Source organism: Macaca nemestrina, chromosome 16 (assembly GCF_043159975.1).
Source record: "Macaca nemestrina isolate mMacNem1 chromosome 16, mMacNem.hap1, whole genome shotgun sequence".
In the NCBI taxonomy this organism is placed as follows: domain Eukaryota; kingdom Metazoa; phylum Chordata; class Mammalia; order Primates; family Cercopithecidae; genus Macaca; species Macaca nemestrina.
The window spans coordinates 76,114,013-76,134,905 of record NC_092140.1 but is presented as its reverse complement, the minus strand read 5'-3'; the positions used below and the strand labels follow the sequence as shown (position 1 = coordinate 76,134,905).

The 20,893-nt window shown below is 38.2% G+C and overlaps 1 protein-coding gene across 3 annotated transcripts in view; it reads right to left on the bottom strand.

The window, feature by feature from the left end:
* The window catches only part of LOC105490728 (deleted in lymphocytic leukemia 7), a 132,715-nt gene that overhangs the window by 98,828 nt on the left and 12,994 nt on the right, over positions 1 to 20,893 (bottom strand). The window contains exon 2 of one of the 3 annotated variants that reach the window (XM_011756619.3): positions 4,370 to 12,504. The exons of the other annotated variants lie outside the window; for them this stretch is intronic. Coding sequence (XP_011754921.1) covers positions 12,298 to 12,504 — 207 coding nt within the window. The 3' untranslated portion in view covers positions 4,370 to 12,297. Of the gene's footprint in view, positions 1 to 4,369; positions 12,505 to 20,893 lie in introns of those variants that run through there. 3 annotated transcript variants of the gene reach the window in all.

The following is a 20,893-nucleotide window of genomic DNA, read 5'->3' as shown; positions in this document are numbered from 1 at the left end:
CTGGCATTTGGAAATCACTGCATTAGGGGAAAGGCCACCAGGAATGTATTGTGCCAAGGGCTGTAGAACACAGAGGGGTTTTGTTGTGTGTGGTTCATGCAGAGCTATCATACCCATAGCTATTCATCATACCCGTATCTCAGCGATCTATAAGTGTTGTAAAGGGGCCTTGGGAGGAATTCAACTGTTGTGAAATTTTTAGTTTATTTTAAAGTTTGGCAAAATTTATATTGTACATCCCTGGATTCTTAAATCTTTAAAGCCCAGTGGAATTTCAAAGAGCTTAATGATGTTTTCCTTTTAACGAAATTTACCCCAGAAATTCATTTTTAAAAGTAGTGTTACAGAGATAGAAAGTGTTCTGAACATTTTCAGGATAACTTGTGGTACCAGTGAACGTACATAGACTTCCTAGGGGTTTCATGCAGGAAAGTGTATATGTGTGTGTTTGCATGGGTATATGCATGTGTGTGCCTGCATCTGTATGTATGTGTGTGCATGCGTGGCAGCTGGAAGCACCTGCCAGGGAGAGCCCTACTTTTGCTTGTCAGGGCCCCAGAAAACTGCAAGTTGTTGCTCTGACTTAAACTGACAAACTGTAAAGGTCACTTTTGGTCCTTTTTAGAAAACATCTAACCAGAAAAGGGAAGTACAAATTAGAACAGTTTAGGCAGAAACTGAATGTTAAGGACCGAGGGAAAGCCTTTAGAAAGAGAAGTAACCAGAGAGGTGAGAGGAAGAGCAGCAAGAAGAAGGAGTGCTCCTATTTGCCAGACTTCTTACAAGGAGTCCTCAGCCTCCAGTAATCCATGGCTTTACTGAAAGCTTTATCTTGTATATAGCACTCCTATCTGTTACATAGACATGCGCAAAATTGGCTAAAACCTCCTGTCCCAGAAAGGATTGTGATGATGGGCATTTCTGAGAGAGAAGTCTGCTCACCCGTGAAACGTTCCTGGCAGGAACTCTGTGGCTCGGCCCAGGAAGAAAACAGACCCATCAAATGGGTTTAGCACTGAGGCTCTCTTCCTAGCCATTGCCAGCCTTCCAGCACTAGCCACATGGCCTGCAGAGGCTAAGTAGGAAAGCCTAGCTGCCCCAACAGCCTGATGTGTTTTAGCTTTAGGGCCTTACAGAGGGAAGCCTGGATCAGGAGTTAGAAGAACTGGACTTGTCTTCATATTTAAATATCTGTAAGATGTCTAGGCACAGTGGCTCACGTCTGTACTCACATCACTTTGGGAGGCTGAGGCAGGCTGATCACTTGAGGTCAGGAGCTGGAGACCAGCCTGGCCAACTTGGCAAAACCCCATCTCTACTAAAAATACAAAATTAGCTGGGCATGGTGGCAGACTCCTATAATCCCAGCTACTCCAGAGGCTGAGACAGGAGAATCACTTGAACCCAAGAGGCAGCAGCTGCAGTGAGCCAGGATCACACCATTGCACTCCAGCCTGGGCGACAGAGTGAGACTCCATCTCAAAAAAAAAAAAAATCTGTCATATGAAGAAAGTTGGTGAATATCAGTGGGGTGTTTTGTTTTATTCATTGATTTATAGTTTTTTTTTACCTTTTTTTCTGTAGCAGAACCCTATTTTCAATAGAAATGCGAGTTGAAAATCAATATAAATGCATAAATATAGAAGCAGCTTGATAGTGTGTAGAAGGGGCTGCGGGAGCAGACACTGGATCTCAGACCTGAGGGGCCTCCGTGGACATTGCCGATCCCACCTGCTCTGATAAACTACTCTTGAGACCTCAGGCAAAGATGCATTTCGGGTTTGACTGACATTCTTCCAGCCCTCACATCTGTTGACTCCGGGCTAGTGCTACAGAAAGTCCACTTGGGTGTACACATGTGGTTAACATTTTCAAAGGGGAGTTTTAATCTGTATGTAGGGTAAAGGCAAGGAAGGCCATGACAAGATCAACAGTTTACTCAAAACTAAGCCCAAGAAAAGCAGTTATAAAGGTCCTGTCTCCATGCATCTGAGGTGTAGCACAGCCTCTACCACAGCTATGTCTGCTGAGGGGCATACACTTCAGTCTATAAAAACAAACAGCTTTACATCAATCACAATTACGATTCAGGGTGTTACTTGTTGATATATGTGAATAGTTACATATAGCTATATATGTATAAATCTAGTTATACATATGTATGTATAAGTCTTTTCAGTAAAGCCATAGATAAATAAATATTTAAAGTAATAGAGGAAATTCTTAACATGAAAGTAGGACTGTAGAATGACAGGAAAAAGAAAAAAAAACCACATCTTAAAATTAAAACTTCTGCTTAAGGTTTGATTTGAGCTGTTGCCTTTGAAAACCAAAATGGTCCGAAAAGATAAAAGACCAAATAAATTTCTCTTAAGCCCACAGCACCCGTTATTCCCACGTGGTCCCTTATTCAAATACTAACCAGGTCTGCCCCAGCTTAGCTTTCAAGATCGGATGTAACCAGACATGTTCAAGGTGGTACGGTCGTAGACTAAGATTTTTCTGACTAATGCACAGATACCAGAACTCTTTGGTGTGGTAGTTTGAGAGCTGTGTCATATGAAACATATGCTTACATTGATCTATTTGAGTTTCACTAAAACGCTGTAAGCTTCAGGAAGGATGACTGAGAATTTAAATTTCCTTCCTTGAATCACTAAAAAAACTCTGTAATTTGTTTGAGACTTTTTATATCTAATGTATATATACTTAGATAACTGATAGAGGTCTTTGCTTTAAACGTTGAAGTGGTAACCCTGGAATTATATGGTAAAATAAACAAGCGCTATGTTTTATGGCTCAACTTAGGAAATACTATGCATTATTTTTCAATAGTTCTTTTTCTTTTCCACAGTGTATTTATTTCTCATAAATTATACCAAATTTCCCTCTGATTAGATTGAAATAGAGATTCTAGGAGATTTTTTCGATAAAAGCATTATTATCTACTTTAAAATTAAAGAGCAAATGTCATTTTTTGATCTTTGAAATAATTAACTCGCTTATATTAAGGAGACTGAGCTTCCATATTTCATGGCTAGAAAAACAAAAAAGAAATCACAAAAATGGCATTTTAAGCAATACATATTTTTTAAATTGGATCAAATTCAACATGGCAATTTTTAAATTAGTGAGGGATTACCAATCTCACCTGGTAGGAGATCAAATAAGCAGTATTTTTTAGTCTAGATCAAACTCCAGAAAAATGCATTAGAAATGTGAAAGGCTGGCTCTGCATCTATTTGAGTGAAGTCATTGTCACCACTGTAATATTTTAAGGGATCTCTTGTGAAGTGAAAATGTGGGAAATCGCTTAAAAGTCAGACCCACACTTGGAAATATTCAGCTCATGCCATTTGTGATATGGGTTTGGGAAAGAGAAGTCCCCATATGGACGTTCATTCTGTCAGACCAAGGTGAGAGAATGCTTTCTTTCACTTCAACTACTTTGATGAAGATTTTGGTAATAGTCATTTTTTTTAAATATAGAGCTTACCAACTTCATGGCATTATTCAGGTATGAACGTTGCCAACAGATTTTACAAAAACAGCTTTATTTAGGAAATGAACTTTGGAAAGAAGAAAGTGAAAAAAATAGAAGTTGACTCCATGATTCCTTAGCTCTTCTCTGCAAGGTAATCCAGTCTCAGTCCAGAAGCCAGAACCAATGCTGATGGAATGCCGATGAAAACAGTTTTCATCAGTTTTTACATGTATTCATGTGAGTGTGAGTGTGTGTGTGTGTGTGTGTGTGTAGTTCTATGCAGTTTAATCCTGTGTATGTACTGTACCAATCCAGTTAATAGTATGGTACCAATGTAAGTTTCCTGGTTTTGCTATTGTACTACAGTCATATAAGCTGTCATCATTTGGGTTGGGTGAAGAATTCATCAGACTCCATGTACTAGATTTTGTCACTATGAATCTATAATCTGTGAATAATTTATGAATACGATCTATAAATCTATAATTATTTTAAAATGTAAAAAATAGAGACATAGTCATCTAGACAAATATAAATGTGTCTGAGTTATTTATTTGGCAAGCTCTATTTTTCACTTATGACACTGGTTTGCTAAGAGTCTCCCTCTTTTTTCCCCCCAAGAACTCATTTTATCTGTTATAAACAGTGTTTAAAACCTGTAGCTAAAAGACATCTTGGAATCTGTAGTGTAATGATAATTAATGCACAGAAAGTCCATTTGGGAGCATGTTAGAGATGTAATCATTACTTACAATTGCATGTCATTCTGCAATTTCTCATTTCTATGAGTACCCATTGTCGACAGAAAAATCTCTACACTCAAAGATCTTTTCAACCTATATTTCAGTCTACTGAAATGAGGGGAAGAAAATGAGAGAGATTACCTGTAAATCATGTGTTTATTGATACAAAAAATTACACACACAAATACGCACACATACAGAGCCTTACTGAATTTATTGGATTTCTTATCAATTTTTTTTCAATTGTTTCTATACTGACTAGATCAACTGTTGAGCAGGTTCATTCATCAAAACACCTGGAAACAATGGACTAGCTGTATTCTGCAAGCAGACTAGATGCTGGCTTACATTTGAACGAAGCCCCAGAAGTGTAGGAATGTTCGCTTCTAAATGCTCTAGATGAACTTGAAGTAGACTGTCCCACAGGCCCGCTTATGGTGCATGTGAATTTGTGAATGTTTTGTGATTTAATGGTACAACATTCTCCCTAAAGAAGTCAGTCCCAGAAAACAGGAGCAAAACAACTTTTAGTGCAACCTCATAACAGTGCAGTAATTCCAGCCCCGTTAACTTTAGAGCTTCTCATACTACTAAACAACAAAACTACCCCACTTTTTTATGAAAAATTCAAAAATTTGCTTTCAAGAACAGGAAATATTCTTGACGGGGACTGCAGAAAAGTACAATTTTATAATATAGAATAAAGTGGGTATCATAGTAAACATTTAAATTTAATTAAGTGAAAGTGTGAGGTCAATTACATCAAAAAGTCCTCTGAGTTTGTCTTCAATACCCTCTTGTCTCTCATTCATTAATCTTATCTCAGCCCCTCTCTGTTTTGGGCCACATTCCACATAATTGTGGCAAAGGCATTTAGAAGGCTATTAATTCCATTATGGTTTATATGACTATTCTTTTATACATAAATAAAGTTAACAGAATGAGATAACTTTTATCTCATTCTCTCCCTTTTGTCCTTCAATTAAACTTGCTGCAAGGCAAGAAAATGGATAGAATAGCTTATTTCTATTCCCTCTGAGTATGCCTATTCATGTAATGTGAGTGTAAACAGTAATCCTGCTATACACACACATATTTCCATTCTGAGTTACACAGGAAATAGGTGTCTAACAAGTATCACGTAATCCGAGACTGGAAGACAGGCAAGGGAATATATTAAAAAATGGAGGGAAAAGAAACAAAGACCAACATCTGTTAACTTGATTTATGTATAAAAGAATAGTTAGCCATAAAAACATAATGCCATTAATAGCCTTCTAAATGCCTTTGGCACGATTCTGTGGAATGTGGCTCAAGATAGAGAGGGGCTGAGATAAAATTAAAGAATGAGAGACAAGAGGGTATCAAAGACAAACTCAGAGGACTGAATGAGGCTGTGTATAAAAGAGCATCAGCACTTCCCAGACATTATGGAAAGTGTCATTTGTCAGGAGCACTATATTTTCTCATTTGGGCAAATCAACAAACCAAGTGCATTTGAGGAATTCTTCAAGGTGGGTCTGTGGATACCACAAAGACATTCATTTACCAGATTATCCCACTGCTTTCTTCATGTTTGGGATTACAGCATCAGGCTCAGTGTACCTCTTCCCTTCTCCTCCCTCCATCTGCACTACCCTCGCCACATACACACACACACACAGGGCCAAGCTTTGCTGTCCTCCTGTACTCTCAAGCTCCATTCAGAGCTGGAATACAGGTACAGCAAGGCAGGGGTCTTTGCAGAATCTCCTCTCTCCCTTTTGTACCAACCTAAGCCAACACTGTCTTCTCTAACTTGTTTCTAGGATCTCCGTGAATTTTTCTGCCAGATACCCTTATGCTCCATAGGCATTTTGTAATGCTTTTTTTTTTTTTAAGGAAAAAGAAAATAAAGTCATGATTATTATCAAAGTCTCCACCAAGTCAAGGGGAACAAATTACTGGTGCTTCTGTGCCAGGAAAGATTTCTGCCAACCTTGGAAGTGTCTCCTGAATTATGACTGTATGCATGGAGCAGATATGAACTTGTCTACAAGAAGTGAAATATATAAACTATGGTTCAGCTTCAAATACCATTTCTATTGAGCATAGCAGTAAACATGTCACCTCCAACAAAGGTAAAGCTCTCTGGTAACACATACTGGGGCTGTGACAGCCTAGACCTTTGGTTCTGGTATGTAGCTAAGTGAAACCAGGACTGTGGTAATTTCTTGGCTGTAGAATGGAACACTGGGATCCCTGATGAGGATACCCAGATGATATGGAACAATGCTAGTTGAAGTTCTGCTGAATTAAATGTGTCTTGAAACTCACGGATCCACAAGATTTGTACTCCTCTCAGATAGATTTACTGCATGAGGATCTGGCACCAGAGCATGAAGGAAAAATGGAAAATGGAGCCAACTGTTGGAGGGAATTTTAAGATGTGGAAGATTTGGTTCTTACAGTCCTATGTTCTGTCAGAAGCAAGTGTCCAGATGACTTCCTACCCTCCAAAGGCCTTCATTTAAATCAAGAAATGGAAAACAGCCAAAGGAAACTGAACATAGTTCCTCAATCAGTGCAAGGCACGCAGTCAAAAGGATGTAAGATAAGCTGATCTGGGAGCTCTTGGAGCTGCCAGGAGATTACAGAATACAGTGAGGAGAGGATCTCAAGACAAGAGCAGGGCACAAGTACCATCTTGTCACGCCTGTATCTAGCTCTAATTAAAAGATCACCAGTATGTCCCCTACTTTTATTCTATAAGAAAATGCGTTTCTACCATCCAGAAATTTGTTATTATGGATCATCTAAAAATAACAATTAAAGGAAATAGGAGGGTGAAACAGTTAGGGAAATTCAATGAAAAAAATATCAGATGATGTGACTTTTTTTAGAGTTATAAAAAGACATCCACAACCTGTCTTCATGCAACTGCCACACATTGCCCAAGGTACTACATGTTCTTAAATTTTAAAAACACAGTCTGACTCTGAAGTGAGAGAGAAAAAGAAAAACACTACATGGGAAAGTTGAGGAGAAAAGGTCACTCAGAATGGCCCAAGCTGGCCCAGTCATTGTCAGGATGACCATCATGATTATTAACATTTATTGAGTGATTGCTACATGATTGTTTTTAACTCAACACCTGCCTAAAATGCACTGATCAGTTTAATCCTTAAAATTATTCTTTTCACTTTTTTTTAGGTTTAGATATTTACCAAAAAACATAAGTGACTAACGACATGACTTCATTCATCAAATATTTATTGAGCTGTTACCTTGTTCTAGGCACTGCTGCTGCTGTGCTGGGAATACAGCTGTGAACAACATCCCTGGCACTTTTGTTCTAGGGAGGAAAAACTGGTGTATTCATTTCTTATGGCTGCTGCAACAGATTACCACAAACTGGGTGGCTTCTAACAACAGAAATGTTTTCTCTCATGGTTCTGAAGACCAGAAGCCCCAAATCAAGATGGCCCCGGTGCAGCACTCCTTCCGAAGGCCCTAGAGGAGAATTTGCTCCTGGCCTCTTTCAGCTTCTGGTAGCTGTCAGCGTTCCCTGACTCTGGGCCTGTCACTGTACTCTTTGTTCCCATGGGCACACTGCTTCCTCTTCTTCTGCCTGTGTTCTCTCCCTTTGCCTTTTTCTTACAAGCACATTTGTGATGGCATCTGGGGTCCACCCAGATAATCCCAAACCATTTCACCACAATATCCCTAATGCAATCACATCTGTTACCATCTAAGGTAATATTCACTTTATTGTGATATATGATAATATTCACAGGTCACTTAGATTAAGATAAACACAACTTTTGGGGCCACCATTTAGCCACTACAACAGGCAATAAAAACATAAACCAATTCAGGCCATTATGAGAGCAACAAAGAAAACAAAGCAGGGAATAGGGATAAGAGAGTAATAGGGGATGCTATTTTTGCTGAGCGGGCTACAGAGGGCCTCCCTAGTGTGGAGGCTTTGGAGCAGAGACCTCCTTGAAATAGATGAAAAACATTGTTCTGGCAGAGGGAAGAGCAAGTGCAAAGGCCCTAGGATTGATCATTGTCGTATTTGAAGAGGTGAGTGGCAAAGAGACTCGTGTCTTAGACGTGTAGTAGGAGATGGGTCAAAAAGGCAGAATTTGGATTTTATTCTGAGTAAAAAGGGAAGCCATTGGTAGAGCAGAGATGTAATTGATCTAACTTTTTTTTTTTTTTACTGTGGCCGATGTGTGGAGAATAGACTATAGAGAGCAGAGAAGTACTATGACCACTCAGGGAGGTACTGCAATATTCCAGGCAGGAGACAATAGTGCCTAGGACTCGAATAGTGGCTATGGAAGTAGGGAGAAGTGATCTGATTTGAGACATGTTTTGAAAGTGGAGCCAACAGGATTTGCTGATTGAGTGAATTTAGGTGACACTATTAGGGGAGTCAAGGAGGTCGCTAATGTTTTTTGCCTATGTGACTGGAAGGATAAGAGCCATGGCCAACTGAAATTTGAAGGATGGCAGAGAAGCAGTCTTGGGAATCCGTAATTCCATTTTGGAATTTGAAATTACTTTCAGCATCCAAGTAGAGATATTCTGTAGTCAGTTGAACACAGGAGTCTGGAGCTCAGGGTGAAAGACATATATTGGGCATCATTAGTGAATAGCCAGTATTGTAAATCACCAACTAGTAGGTGTAGTTAGAGAAAAGGACAAAAACTGAGCCCTGAAGCACTATGCAATTAAGAAATCAAGAGATGTGGAAGAACCAGGACAAAAGTCTGTAAAGTAAGCCAGTGAGGAAGTAAAACCATGAAAGTCTGCTGACTTGGAAAACAAATAAGAGAGTGACTCAAAGAGGGAATGGTCAACTGCATCAAACACTGCTAATAGATCAAGTAATATGAGGATTGTGAATCTACCATGGAATTTGTCAGTGAGACAGTCATCAGCAGTCTTGACAAGATAAGTTTTGATGGAGTTGTGGGCACAAATCCATTTGAAGTGGGTTCAAAAGGGAATCAGACAAAAGGAATTGTAAGCAACTAATCTGGAAAATTATTCCAGTGAGTTTTGCTGTTAAGAGGAGCAAAAAAACAGAGCAGTAGCCAGAGGAATTTTTTTTTTGATTGGAGATACTATAACATAATATCATGCTGATGCAATGATATTACGAGAGGCAAAAATTGATAATGCAAGCAAGAGCATGAATGTTAAGAGAGAATTCCACAAGTGAGTGAGAAGGGACAGAGTCCAGAGCCTTAGTGGCCAACCAGTCTTGCACAGGAGCAGGGCAGCCCTCCTTATAACAGAAGCAAACTCAGAGTACTTGTGTACAGATGCAGGGTAGGTAGATCTGCTGGTGAGATGAGGAACATGCTCTTCTTATGGCTTCCACTGTCCCTGTGCAATCAGAAGCAAGCTCATCAGCTAAGAATGAGGAGAGTAAACAATGGTAAAGTTTGAAAAGGTATGGAAGGGCCTTCAGAGAGTAAATTGTTAAGGCCAGCAGTGAATTATCTAGTGAATTTTCCAGAACAGTGCTTTCTCATAGAAATATAATGCAAACCATCCATGGAATATTAAGTTTTCTAGTACCCATATTGAAAACATGAAAAGAAATAGGTACAATTAATTTCAATGGTATGTTTTCAATGGTAAATATTATTTCAACATGTAATCAGTATAAAAAGTACCAAAATATTTTAGATTCATTTTTTTAGTAATGAGTTTTTAAAAGCCAGTGTGCATTTTACATTTTCAGCACATCTCAGTTCAGATGAGCCACATTTTAAGTGCTCAGTAGCCACGTGTGGCCAGTGCTACCATACTGAACATTGCAGGTCTAGGAAATGAAGTAATGCTAATGGAGAATGCCAAGGGTCCCTAGAGACTGGGAGCCACGAGCTGAAGTAAGGTTGGTATGGCTGAGTGTTTTTCTCCAGCCATATTCAGAGCTCCTGTACAGACATGGAGTAGGCAGAGAGTTGAACTTGACCAGGGATTGAGTTCTACAAGCAACATTCAACCAAAGGGAAAAAAGGGAAGGGAACTTGTGGCATGTGGAACCAATTGATTATGTAGACTGACCATAGAACATAAGACACCGAAGTTAGCATGGGGTAGGAGAGGGGTGTAAAAAGGTGGTGGGGCAACCAAAGTTCTAGTAGCATCATAGAACTTTAAGAACTGTAGATGCTATGCAACATACAAAGATGTCTAGGTAATCCCTGCCCTCAGCAAGCTAATCTTGACAGCAGATTTACCAACAGTTATGCTGTTAAGATGGCATGTGATAAACACCAGAAAAGTAGCACAAAATGTGTTCTATGGGAATTTAGAAAAGGAAGAGTTCACCTCTGGCTAGGATTGCCCATGAGGGTTCATGGAGGGGGTGGTGGGTAAGTCAGATCTTAAAGGATGAATAGGATTTTTGTCAGCACATAGGAAACATGGTACAAAGTGAGGAAAAAGCACAAGCACAGATAGAAAATAAAAAATGTTCACTATTTCTTTGGGTAAGATTAAAAAAAAAACAACCTTAATATTCATTGAGGGAATCATTAATTACAATGGGGTAGTAATGATGGGTCTTGAAAGAAAAGTACAGAGCTAATTTCCCTGGGGGAAGAAAGACCTCATCATAAAAGAAAGGCATCCCCCCAGAATACAATGTTTCTTAGGTGTGGGAAAACTGAGTGGCAAAGATTATTCTCAAGAAATAAATGCCTACCGCTTCTCAGCCTTTTGGCTAAGATCAAGTGAAGAAATAAATGCCCTTTATTTCTGGCCCACCTCACCCCTACACATACTCATGCACCTGTAAACACATGAGCACACACACACACACACACGCATGCCCACAGACACACAAAGCATCCATCTTTCCTTTAGAATTCAGTATCATATACTTAGCTCCCTTCTCTGGAAACGGTCAGTTACTTCCAAAGAGAAGCAATGTTTACCTTTCATTCTCAGATTCTGGAAGAAAACATTTAGAACCAACTAGGATCAGAGTGGGTGAGATTAAAAAGGCTTTGATTACTATTAACACCTTAGAAATAGTACTGTACTCCCACCACACAGACCCAGTTGATGATTCTTTTAGAAAACAAGCTGCACATATACACTATAATCTTTTTTTCTAAGTCTGTTGCTGTTTCTATTAAAATTTTAAGGGAAAAATAGCATTTTACTTTGGCTCTCAACACAGTCATCATTGAACAACAAGAAATTTAGTTTTTCCTAAGTATGTGTGGACTGTTGTTGAAAAAAAATATCATCTTCTCTCTTCCCAGCTCTAAATGGTTTGGGAAACCTGCCAGTAAATCCACTCCCTCCCTTTTTTCAAAGAATTTCCTACTTCAATCAGAATATTTAGAAACAGTAAGAGCTAGACTTTTCCACGTGAGATTTTAATAATACTGTGCTTTGTATTTACATATCATACATGATTGGTAAGTCATAGCTCACTATCACTTTAAGTTTTTAAATTAGTATATAAAAGCACAAGGTTTAGAAGCAACTCTTCTTGTGCTCAACAGTAAGTTACTAATGTCAGGATTGAAACTCATGATTACTGACACATGTAGTCCTACAAAGGTCATTCTTGTAACATAAAAGGAAGTGTCCAGTAAGTATTAATAGAACATTGCAATTATCAAATATCTCATTTATTCAAGGTCATTTTAAGAGCCAAGGAACTTTAATTATATAAATAACCACATTAAACCCTTTAGACCTACATTAATATGAATACAAATTAAGGTATCATTCAATAAAAACTAACAATATGAATAAATATATACATACATAATCAAATCAGTTTCACAAAGTAGAATGTATTTCAATCAGAAAGTCAGCAAATAGGTCAATATACTTAAAAATGTGAACTACTGCTTTAAAAAAGTTTCACTAACATGCTATAATCCTGAAGGCTACAGATGCCACTGGTCAGACTGTTTCACATGCCATCAAGTCTTTCCCCTTTGGATATAAAAACATCCATTGTCTGCTGACCCAATTAGGAAGGAAAGTATCTGGTTCTCTTAACAGTGCTGGCTGTGGTTTTACTCCCGATACCTTTAACACTCATATGTCTGGGAGATTCTGTAAGATCTGTCTCAAGGAAGCACAGGCTACCACGTGGGCATCTGAAGGAAGATTAGCAAGTGACTGAATCAGCTTCTTGACTATTGTCTTCAAACACTGGTGGGCAGCATTCAAGTCTCTGTCAAACTGCTGTCCTTCAATCTGTAGAGCCAAATGACTGCAGATGTTTCTAAACTCAACACTATCCTGAAATGAACAACAAACACAAACAAGAAATTAGATAGGTTATGGGGGGCATTTGTTGTACTTTGCTTACCCAACTTCCATTCCTTTCTCTTCTGGTGACAGCACTCTGTGTTTTGGTTTTCTTTATTTTTTTCTTGGAAAACTACCCCCCATTCTTAGCCTATGTAGTTGGACCAAAGCTGATCACAACTCCAGGGACCAGGCCAATCAGAGCATGGACTGATCAGAATGGACAGATGATCTAATCCAAGGCCAATAAGCCACAGGCCAAGGATATCTGCTAGACAAGACCTAAAGAGGATCTGCTATCCTCTTTAACTGAGGCTGTTGGAAAATATCTTGCCACCATAAAGATAGCATCCAAATGAGAATGCGGCCAACACAGAAGAAAGGAGAACCAAGAGATTAAAAGAGACATATTCTAATCTAATACTTTCTGAGTATGTGGCTCTAGCTATACTTGAACAATAAACTCCAAGATTTTTTGGCCATCTGGGTCAATAAATATCACTTTTTTACTTAACCCAGTTGGACTTGAGTTTCTGTTACTTGTTCCTAGAAGAACTGTGACAAATACACAAATAGCCTGTGTTTCTATTATCCCATACTCACTGTGTTCAGTATTCCAGTACAGAATTTGTTATTTAATGGACATGGTCTCAAGAAATCCCCAAATGCAAATTTAGAAAGAACAGTTCCCAGGTAATTTAAAAGAAGGAGGTAATTCAATATTTTTAATCCCTAAATGGTTTATTTTCTAAAATCCATTGCACATAAATGGTACATTGGGATGATACCACATCAGAGATAATGTTGAATATACGATCTCTTTTCAGTACACGGAAATGACGTCCCCAGGACTTCTGGTTCTGGCAACAAAACGAGAACTTAGTTTTCCCAAGGAATTCTCTTTGCTACTGAATTCCAAAATTCTAAATAAAAGTAGGGCAAACATCCTTTCTGAGCTTGCAAGAAAATAAGAGAAATCTCTCAGAAGCCAAAAATTTTAAAAAGATTATTTTAGCTGCCTACCAATACTATGAAGAAATGAAAGTTCATCTCTCTTGAGCCAGGTTTGGGATGGAGAGTAAAGTTGTCCCTCGGAATGTGTAATAGCGGACCTGTATTACACAGTTGTTTGACTTTGGAATTGCCCTCTGTACCAGATGAACATCCTGGGAACACTCGTGCTAAGAAATTAACTTAAAATTTTGAACTGGGCTGAAACAGCCATGAACACATGGCAAAAACAAACAAAAACATATTCCAGGGAAACATGTCTGCAACCATTGCCCTACAATAGTATATGCATAATGCCTATGTTGACGATGAAGTCAAAGTATGAAATTTAAAACACAATCTACCATGATATAGCAGATGCAATATGGGACAAGATTACACTTGAAGAATTTAAAATAGAGACTATAAAATATGTTTTAAATCAGCAGTCCCCAACCTTTTGGCATCAGGGACCAGTTTTGTGGAAGACAATTTTTTTCCATGGCTGGTGGTGGCAAACGGTGTCAGGATGAAACTGTTCTACCTCTGATCATCAGGCATTAGATACTCTTTTTTTTTTTTTTTCTTTGAAGAGATGAGATTTTTTTTTTAGTCAAATAATTAGTCATCCTTGAGTCTGCATGCATTGTCAAATAAAAATTATTTTATGATTGGCAAAGTTTTCTTGTTACCAATTATAAAATATACCCAGTATGCCCCTTAAAAAATAACAATCTTTTTCTTGAAGGGCAAATCACAACATGCTGATTATTTCATAATAAATTGAAGGTGAACAAAGGAGAAAATGCAGTACATTTATACTTTGAGAAGAAACTAATTCTAATACTCATGTGTCACCTTAATACTCATGTGTCGCCTTATTCTGGCTGGCATACAGTAGATGGCCCACAAGTGTTCAGTGATTGAATGAATGATTGGATGAATAAATATTATTCTTGAAAAAAATCTCGGTAATTACTTCCTTATCATACTGGATACTGTCAGGTATAGTTTCAGAAAATATTCTGTAATTTAATTAATAAAACTGGGAATTAGAAGAAAGAAAATTTGCTGCTAAAATACTGCCAAATATCCAGTTATGTGGTATGAATTTGGTAGCTTCGATAAGGCCTTCTTATTTACTCTAAAAATTTCTAATATTGTACTTGTTCTATTAGCCACCTATTATCTGATGATGAGTGGGTGGAATTTCTCTGTTAAATCTTCATTCCCTTAGCCCTAGTTTTACAATGATATTTAAGTGCAATCATTCTTGCAGATATTCACAGGAACACCTAGTGCTTTTCTTAACAACAAATTTAATTGACTATTATTATTTATTATTTTTTTATTATACTTTAAGTTCTAGGGTACAGGTGCACAACGTGCAGGTTTGTTCCATATGTATACATGTGCCATGTTGGTGTGCTGCACCCAGTAACTCGTCATTTACATTAGGTATATCTCCTAATGCTATCCCTCCCCGCTTCCCCCTTCCCACGACAGGCCCGGGTGTGTGAAGTTCCCCACCCTGTATCCAAGTGTTCTCATTGTTCAATTCCCACCTATGAGAAGGAGCACACAACCTAGATCCTTCACATGCTGAATTCACAATAGGGTTTGCGCTCCTATGAGAATCTAATGCTGCTGCTGATCCAACAGGAGGAGGAGCTCAGGTGGTAGTGCTTGCTAACCTACTGCTCATCTCCTGCTGTGCAGTGTGGTTCCTAACAGGCCACAGACCGGTTCCTGTTCATGGCCCAGGGGTTAGGTACCCGTGCCTTAAATGAGTAAAGAGATAAAAGAAGAAATCAGAAAAGTGTTTTAAGAAAAAATAGGCTTGCAAAAGAAGCACATCTACTTCTAAAAAAAAATGAAAATTATAGTAGAAATTTAAAACTTAATTGACAGCTTAAACACCTGATTAAATCTATCTGAAGTGAGGATGAGGAAACTAGATAATAAATATGAAAAAAATACCTTAGAATGCAAGATTACAAGTTGAAGACATGGGAAATATGAATGAGAGGTTGAACAACATGCATGACAGAATGAGAAAGTCCAACAAACACTTCTAGGAGAACAACAGAGAGAATGGGAAAGAGGCAATATTAAAGAGAACAATGGATTAGAATTATACAGAGTAGATCCAGAACAGAAATCTTTATATTAAGGAAGTAAAATATGCCAAAGGGAGAACAAGTTAAGTGAAATCCAAATCTAAACTCATCGAGGCAAAATTACTTTTAAAGGCAATCGGAAGGAAAAATACAGATGGACTTCAAGGTAAGACAAGACAGCAGCTGACTTCTCACCATAACAATAGAGAAGACGACGGAATAATAGCCTCAAATAACTGTCAAGCTAGAATTTTGTTGATTCCTACTAAACTATCATTTAAAACTCAGGGAAAAATAAATATGCTCTCAATTAAGAGGACAGAATTACCACTAATAGACTCTCAGATATTTCTGAAGACGTAATTCTGAAAGAGGAAATTCAACTGAAAATGGTTGAGATTCAAGATGCAACAGTGAACAAAGAAACTCAGAAACGTGGTATAAATCTAAAGAATGTATTGTTTAAAACAAAAAAATTATAACAACTAACGTGGAGTTTAGGACATCTAAATGTGGTAAATGAATGACGGTTCATTTTAGAACCATCTGAGCAAGATGTTTCTCAAATGCTGAACAGCAGTGACATGTCGAATGGAGTGGCACTCTAAGCACTGTATTATTCAAGAGAAAGGTGGCAAGCTCATACATTTTAGACTTGTTAGGTACATGTGTGAAAAATGTAAGAGTTATTATTAAAAGTAGAGAAATAATACATAAAACTTCAAAATCAGCAGAGGGAAAAGATGAATTAAAATTTTATTGGCTGGGCACAGTGGCTCATGCCTGTAATTCCAACACTTTGGGAGGCTAAGACAAGCAGATTGCTTGTCCAGGAGTTCGAGACCAGCCTGGGCTACATGGCAAAACCCTGTCTCTAAAAAAAAAAAAAAAAATGCAAAAATTATCTGGGCAAGAGGGCATGCACCTGTGGTCCCACCTACTCAGGAGGCTGAGGTGGGAGGATCACATTGAGCCCAGGAGGTCAAGACTGCAGTGAGCAATAATCATGCAATTGCTCTCCAGCCTGAGCAACAGAGTGAGACCCTGTATCAAAGAAAAAGAAAAAACAGATTATTGACCCTATGTATATAGAAGGTAAACTGGAGAAATAAAGATACAAACATAAGGCAAGGTGAATAGAAAACACTAAATAAGATAGTAGTAATAAGCCTACACATATTAGCACAACAAATGCAAAGCAATAAACTCACCTTTTGGAAGATAGTGATTACTATGTTGGTTTTATATGCTGTTTACAAGAAACACATTTAAAACTAAAACCACATAAAGATTGAAAGTGAATGGATATTTAAACATATGCCAAGCAAAGAGAAGACAAAATAAAACCATAAAAAAATCATTATTTGGGATAAAATAAACTATGAGTAATAAAATGAATGATTCCCCAAGAAGATGTCACAATTTTGTACTTGTATGTCCCTAATATGATAATCATAACATACATTCAGTCTACACACATACAAGCTGATTTTAACCTAGCTTCCTCTGAAACTAGATTGATCAAACAACAAAACAGAGAAAGATTGAAAAACACTAACCACAAGCTTGAACCAATGGAAATAAGAAAATATACATTATTGTCAAACATGTGGACTATTTATAAAGCTGACTATATTATAATGTCACAAAGCAAATCTCAACAAATATCAGAAAGTCTCTATCATGCAAATCACAATGCAAATAAATGAGAAATCAATAACATAGATACCCTTCCCAAAACATGTGTGACTTAGAAAATCCACTGCTAAAAAATTCATGGATCAGTGAAAAAAATAATTGAAATTTTCAAATACTTTATACTGAACTATATCACAAATTTGTGGGATGTAGCCACAGTGAGAAACGCTTTGACTTAAATGATTATGTAAATAAAGAATAATCCCTGAAAACCCATGAGCTAAAAATTCAACTAAATAATGTAGGAAAAGAGAAACAGATACTGTCATTCAAAAGAAAATGAAAGGAAGAACTAAAAGTTAAACCAAAGTTTGATGAGGGACCAGAGTTTTATTCCTAATTCTGTCTATAAGGAGAAACTATTCTTCTCCCTGTTTTTTTGATTGAGAAGGACACAGGTTTCTGACAAAGTACTTATTTGAAAACATCCGCCGGAAACAAAACCAATGTTCCTTTCAACTTAGCAAACAGTGGCAGCAGGACCACCTGCGAGCTAGGTGCCGGGACAGAACCATACCACGCTCAAGGATTCGCAAGCTACCATACTTTTTGTTCTTTTCTCTTTAAAGCATTCTTGCTTCCCTACCTTTGTGTGTTGCTCATTTCTGCCCAGAAGGTGTCAAAGAGCTGTTTAGATCAAGCTTGTCCAACCTGTGGCTCAAGATGGCATTGAATGCAGCCCAACACAAATTTGTAAATTTTCTTAAAACACTGTAAGTTTGTGTGTGTGTGTGTGTGTGTGTGTGTGTGTGAGATTTTTTTTTTTAATTTAGCTCATCAGCTGCTGTCATTAGTGTTAGTGTATTTTATGTGTGACCCAAGAAAATTCTTCTTCTAATGTGGCCCAGGGAAGCTGAAAAATTGGACATCCCTGGTGTAGATGACCTGTCCCATGGCTTATGGGGTGGCCTGTGTGCTGAAGCATACTACTAGGGAATGGGAAAGTAGGAGAGAAAAATCACTCTGGACTGTTTCCTCAAGATCCACACCAAGGGAAATTGTCCGATTGCTTTATAGAAGTAATCCAACACTAAGTACAAAGTATAAGGATCAAAGAAAACATGCAAGGGGAAATTCAAAATAGAAGGAACCACTAAAACGTGTGCTGATGTATGCCTATTACCCAGTGTGCAAAGGAATTCATCACCCAAAGAAGACTAAAATGCCTTTAAAAATATAGTTGTGGGCCGAAAACCTGAAGTCAATTTCACGTTTTATGTAAAGAATCAAAGAAGGCATCGTTTGGGGAAATTACACGTACAATAAAAGTCGACTGCTGGGCTGTACTGGTCCCTGAGGCCCTGGGCAAACTTCAGATCTCTGGCAAGCTTTGCAAACTATTCTAGTACAGTATTTCCTTTTTATCCTTTCTCAAATATATTAGCAGTCAAAGAAAACAAATTAATAGGAATAGGCTTTCCATGGGACTCTTAAGCCAGGGTAGGGAAAAATAAAACAGGTGAGTGCTTCTCTACCATTCAAGAAGGTCTGAAGGCCAACTCTGGATCCAATAATCATTGCCTTTAACCAAACTTCTGCTGAGTCTGCAGTGGAAGGTAGGGGTCACAAGTCACAGCATTAAGGCAATAGTATATTAAATGGCTCACAGGCTTTCAGTAGAAACTCACATGATCAATATTGGTGATGACTCAGGATGCTTTCCATTCAATGACAGAGCCTATCCTCCCAACCGCTTTTATTTAGCAAATCCCAGATGCTCCCAGAAATGATGTAATATCCTACACGATGCTTTGAGTACTTTGCCAGAATTAGAACTACATGGTTGAGCAATCTAAAAGTAGATTTTGAAACTTCTAAAGCCTTGTGTAATTTCAGACTCTGGATATGAAATGTATTGATTGCTACAGCGGTCCAAATTGATGGCCAGCATTTACATTTTTAAGCCAGTTGAGATACTCTCATGTGACTCAACGGATCTATTGGGGTAATGGCCTTGGCCTGTTTAACTCAGCTAAATGAATTAGTTATATTTATTTCAAATGTGTATCAAGCCTCCACCACATGGCTGGATAAAAGGCAATAAGATATGGTACTTGATCTATAAAGAGTTTATAACCTACTAGGGGGAAATGAGACACATAGATCATATACCAAATATCCATTGCAATATGATGAGGGCTATGGTAAAAACACAAAACCCCAATTCTATGGAAGAATAGACATGTATACACTCATAATTTAAGCACAGCACAGGGTTCATGCAAAGCTCGTTCTGTCATGTGACTCCTTCCTATAGCGTGCTGGGGTTTTATTGTTCAAAATTCATTTGGACACACTAGAGAAATTCCTGTGCTTAGGAGGCAATCCATTCAAAGAAATAGCTCTAGATTTTACATTATGGCTTATTAATTTTTAGCACACATCTGCCCTGTGGTAGGCAGAATAATAGCCTTCCAAAGATGTCCACATCCTAGTTTTCAGAACCTGTATGTTGCCCCACATGGCACAGGAACTTTGCAGATGTTAGTTAGAACGGAAAGCTCTCCAAGCCATTACAAAGACCCCGGGGATGGAGACAGAGCTCATTCCTTCAAGAGCACTGGACTTGCCATCTGAACGCTGGTTCTACCCCTTTGGCCAAGCCATTATGCCTATGGAACACTCAGTTTTCTAATCTGTGAAATGGAAACAATAATAGTTACCACACGGAGGGGTTTCAGAAGTCAAACTAGCTCATGTATATGGAAACTCTTTGTATTTTTAGGTGCTCCTTTACATTAATAACTAAAGTTATGGCAGACTCTGTTAGACATTGGGAGATCAGTAAGGAGAAGGAGAGGGCAGGGGAGGGTAGAGGGAAAAAGAAAGGGGAAGGGAAAAGAAAAGAAAAGAAAAGAGAAAGAAAACAAAAAAAAAAAATCTGCCCTGTAGAAACTTAGAATCTAATTGGTGAGATGAAATTTATTTGCAATTGTTCAGTAGGAATGTCACAAAAATAAGATTAAGGTTCAACAACAAAGGTGGAGGCCATTAGTAAGCTTTTTGCAGAAGAGGAGAACGGAGGCTTGCATGAATTATCAGAGAAGTGGTAGGTGGGAAAGACTATATTAGATACTACAAGATAGACAGGTGGTATGGAAGAAAGCATTATTTGGCTCATAGGCCCCTGTAATCAGAATAAATAACAGAAGCCAAAGTGTGGAGTCAAGAAGGGGCTGGGTCAGGGAGAAGGAGAAAGTCTGAAAAGAATAGAATTTTGTGTAGAATATGAGGATATGGTTGTGTGGAAAGCCTTGAACGTCAGAGTAAAGTCCTTGAACACTTCCAATCATTGGAGTAACATGCAAACCAGCTTTTGAAGAACACTGGTCTGGCCTACATGCCTGAGCACCTACTCAGCACCAGACTGCGAGCTTGCCTCATTCTATACCTTGTCTCACTCAGTGCTCATAACCATCCGTGACAGATGAAAAGAAATGTGGCTTGGGGAGAGTCCATGATGTAGCTAAGTAACACAGCAAGTTAGTGACAGAGTTAAAATTAACTTCTCCCAGGGATGAAGCTGAATTGACCACAGTGGACAAGCTTTTTGATGTGCTACTGGATTCAGT